The 3316-nt window shown below is 56.7% G+C and overlaps 1 protein-coding gene across 1 annotated transcript; it reads right to left on the bottom strand.

Moving 5' to 3' along the window:
* Positions 1–1197: 1197 nt before the first annotated feature.
* Positions 1198–2720, bottom strand: LOC139833512 (uncharacterized). The gene is made up of 4 exons (XM_071823807.1): positions 2044–2720; positions 1629–1713; positions 1497–1550; positions 1198–1409 (listed from the first exon to the last, which is right to left on the bottom strand). Exons 1-4 carry the CDS (start codon positions 2497–2499, stop codon positions 1198–1200), a joined length of 807 nt encoding a protein of 268 aa, XP_071679908.1. The 5' UTR covers positions 2500–2720.
* Positions 2721–3316: the final 596 nt, after the last annotated feature.

The raw sequence follows: 3316 nt of genomic DNA on the forward strand, positions 1-3316 counted from the left end.
GCAAAAGAACCAAGTATGCATCAAATTGGATGCGGAAGCAATTGAGAAATCTTTGCAGTGCAGGATAAAAGCGGAACCAAAAGCAAAATATGCTAAGGCAAACTCATAAGTACTTAGCTACCGGTATAACTTACCGGCAGGAAATGTTGTAGCACAACCACAGGCAAACTTAAGTTTTACATCATAAGCCCCGGCATTCCGGGGCAGAATTTAACAGATATTGTCTTAAAGCAACAGGACCAACAGATATAATGAGCAAACACTTCAAAGGAAATCATCATGCAGCAGGGGCTTCCGGAGGAGCATCGCCGGCACCAGCATCGCCCAGGACCTCTTCTTCGGCTTCACCCTCCTCCTCGTCGAGATAATCCGTGACGCCAGGAGGGGGAGGGATGAAGGTGCGCATGTCGGCATACTCCGCGATGCGGTACGCGCGATCCTGCCGCTTGGCGGAGAGGATCGGGTCCAGATCCGTTTCTGCGCCTTCGCGCACGCCGGTAAGGGCGTCCAGATTGAGCTCCGGGTACCAGGAGCAGGCGACGCGGAGGGCGGAGTCCGCACCAGCGCGGGCAGCAGAGCACAGCCACACGCGGATCCTCCCGCCGGCACCTTTCGGGCGGTCGTTGATGAGGGAGAAGGTGTCCGGCACCTCCTCGCCAGGCCAGAAAGGCCTGGATCGCTGGGTAGCTACAGCCGGGATGTCCGAAAGATTGCGGTCTATGCAGCGCATATGGGACACCCGCGCGTTAAGCGCGACCAGATGGTCCTTGGGCGTCCATGGCACGGTAAGATCCGCTTGGCCTTTGTCCTTGCGCTGCGCGTCGACCTTCTTGACGGCATACCTCTGCGAGTCCGGGAAGAGGCCTGTGCAAAGAAAGAAAAAGCTTAAGGAAAAGAGTCCGGAAGAAAAAGAGACCGGAAGAAAAAGAGTCCGGAAGAAAAAGAGACCGGAAGAAAAAGAGACCGGAAGAAAAAGAGACCGGAGAGAAAAGAATCCGGAAGAAGAGAGACCGGACGGAAAGATAGCGGAAACAAAAATGGGGTCGAAGGAAAAAAGGCTCGTATGCAGTAGTCAAAGTGTAAAAGAAAACAACTTACGGAGGGCAAGTGTGTCGGTCTGCAGGATCAGCTGATCGCACTCCTTGTGCCCCTCCTCCAGCCGCGCGGCCTTCTCCTCGGCACCCTTCCGGGCCTTGGTCATCTCCTCCTCTCTGCCCGCAACACCACAGTGGCATTGCAGGCATTCTCCAGAGCCTCGTCCAACTTGGCCGCTGCAGTCACTTCAGCGGCCTTGAGGGCCTTGGCGTGGTCAAGCCCCAGCTGAATCAACTGAGACTTGAGCTCCTGGTAGCTGGTCTTGAGGGCGTTTAGCTCCTCCTGGTGCTGCCGGCTGAGCTCATCCTTCTCCCCTGGAACCGGAAAAATGAGTGTTAGCAAGGCTACACTAGTAAAACTGAAAAGAAACCAAGTTCAAAGGAGAAAGGAAAAAATAGTACGTTGGGCCGTGGCGAGCTGCTCCTTGAGAGCATCGATGGAAGCTTCCGGGATCACTGTTGAACAGAAATTGTAAATATCACAAGGAAAAGAGGTTTCCGGTAGCAAAGATGCCGGTGAAACGAAAAACTTACCTTGGCACTTGTCATGTGCCTCAGCGAGCTCCCGGTGCTCCCATAAAAGCTCCTCGAAGAGGGCCTTCCGAGTGTCAGCGGTGACCTGTTCAAGAAAAAGAAGAAATAAGGTAAAATTTTGTGCTAAGAACCAAGTTCTTAACCCGAAACTCGGGACTGGCAGTGCCGGTTTTGCGCATTTCTAAGGTAAATTATGTGTTAAGAAGAAGATGTTTAACCCGAAACTCGGGGATCGGGCAAGGCCGGTTTTGCGCTAAAAACTTAAGTTAAGTTTTGCGCTAAGAGCTGCGCTCTCACCACAAAACTCGGGGACTGGGAAGATAGACAAGAGAGAAACCGGCATGAAACTAAGGAAAAGATAAAGCAGAACCGGAAACGAAGAAACCGGCAAAGGTTGAAAGTTAATAGAACATACCGTCAGATTGTTCGTGGAATCGTACCACGCGCTGTCAAGCTCTTTTACGGCAGCCCGGAGCCGCATGAAGTGCTCCTCAGAACACCGATCCCCGACAGGATCAGGTGCCGGCAGCCGATCCTTGCCCATGCCGCGGGTCGCCGGAGTGATGTCCGCGGCGTTCCACTTTTGGGCATACGGCAGGAGGTGCCCCAGGTCCCGGCCTTGGCGCTGGAACTCCGTAATGCGGCCGAGGAGGCCGGTGGCCTTCATGCTGGCGCTTTTGGCAGCCTTGGAGACGTGCAGCACCAAGGGCTGCTGGCCGCCCGAAGGGGCGCTGGAGGCCGTCGCCTTCCCCTTGATGAGCTTGGAGGGCTTGGGCGGCGGCGCGGTAGAAGAGGCCCCGGAAGTCTTAGCCGGCGGCGCGCCAGGAGCGGCCTTGGAGGGCTGGGCGCGAGGAGCCTCAGGCGGAGGCATGAGGATGGTGCGTGGAGAAGGGGGAGCGCTAGGAGCGTCACCCGTCTTGGAGCCTTCCGGCGCGGAAGATTCCGGCGCGGAGGTTGTCTTTTCGAGGACGGGAGGAGCAAAAGGCTCCGCCCGCCCGGCAGCTTCTTCTTCTCCGGCGCCGGTGTTGCTGGCGCCGGTGTCTTGGTGTTCCGGGAGGAAGGAAAGATCCTCCTCCGTGCGGTGATCTGACAGTGAAGGGGCCGCACGCCCCGATTTGTTGTGCCCCCGAAAGGGAGGCAGAGGTGTTGCGGGCACCGGATGGTGCCGGGCTTGAACGAGGAGGAGGGGTTGAGGTCCTTGCGGATCCCTCGAGCCCGATGGCCTTGGGCCAAGCTTGAGAGCGGGGCTGAGAAAAAGAAAAAGACAAGTGGTTGAGAAGAAGCAACCGGAAAAAGAACTTAGCAAAAAGGAGGCAAGCCGGAAAATGAAATTACCGGAAGCGGTTGGCATCGCTTTGCGCCCGTAGCGGCGCACGCCCACTTCTTTCTCCCCCACGGGCTCCGTCCGGAAGCGCTTGGAGGGAGGAGCATGGCTGGAGCCGGCGATAGATGCCGGCTGCTTGTTCTTCTCGGCCCTGGGCCATGAGTTTGTCCACAAACTCAGTGCCGGCCTCGGCGCGCAGGGGCGGCACGCGCTCGTGGATCTGTGAGTTGGATATGGCTAAGAAGCAATTCGCAAGAAAGCGATAATGGCAAAGTATAAGAAGCCGGAAAAGAAAATACCTCGAGCACAACCAGCTCCTCCGGATTTCCGGTGGGCTCCGGCGGGTCCCGGCCAAGGCGCGCAG

Source organism: Lolium perenne, chromosome 7 (genome assembly GCF_019359855.2).
Source record: "Lolium perenne isolate Kyuss_39 chromosome 7, Kyuss_2.0, whole genome shotgun sequence".
Lineage (NCBI taxonomy): Eukaryota > Viridiplantae > Streptophyta > Magnoliopsida > Poales > Poaceae > Lolium > Lolium perenne.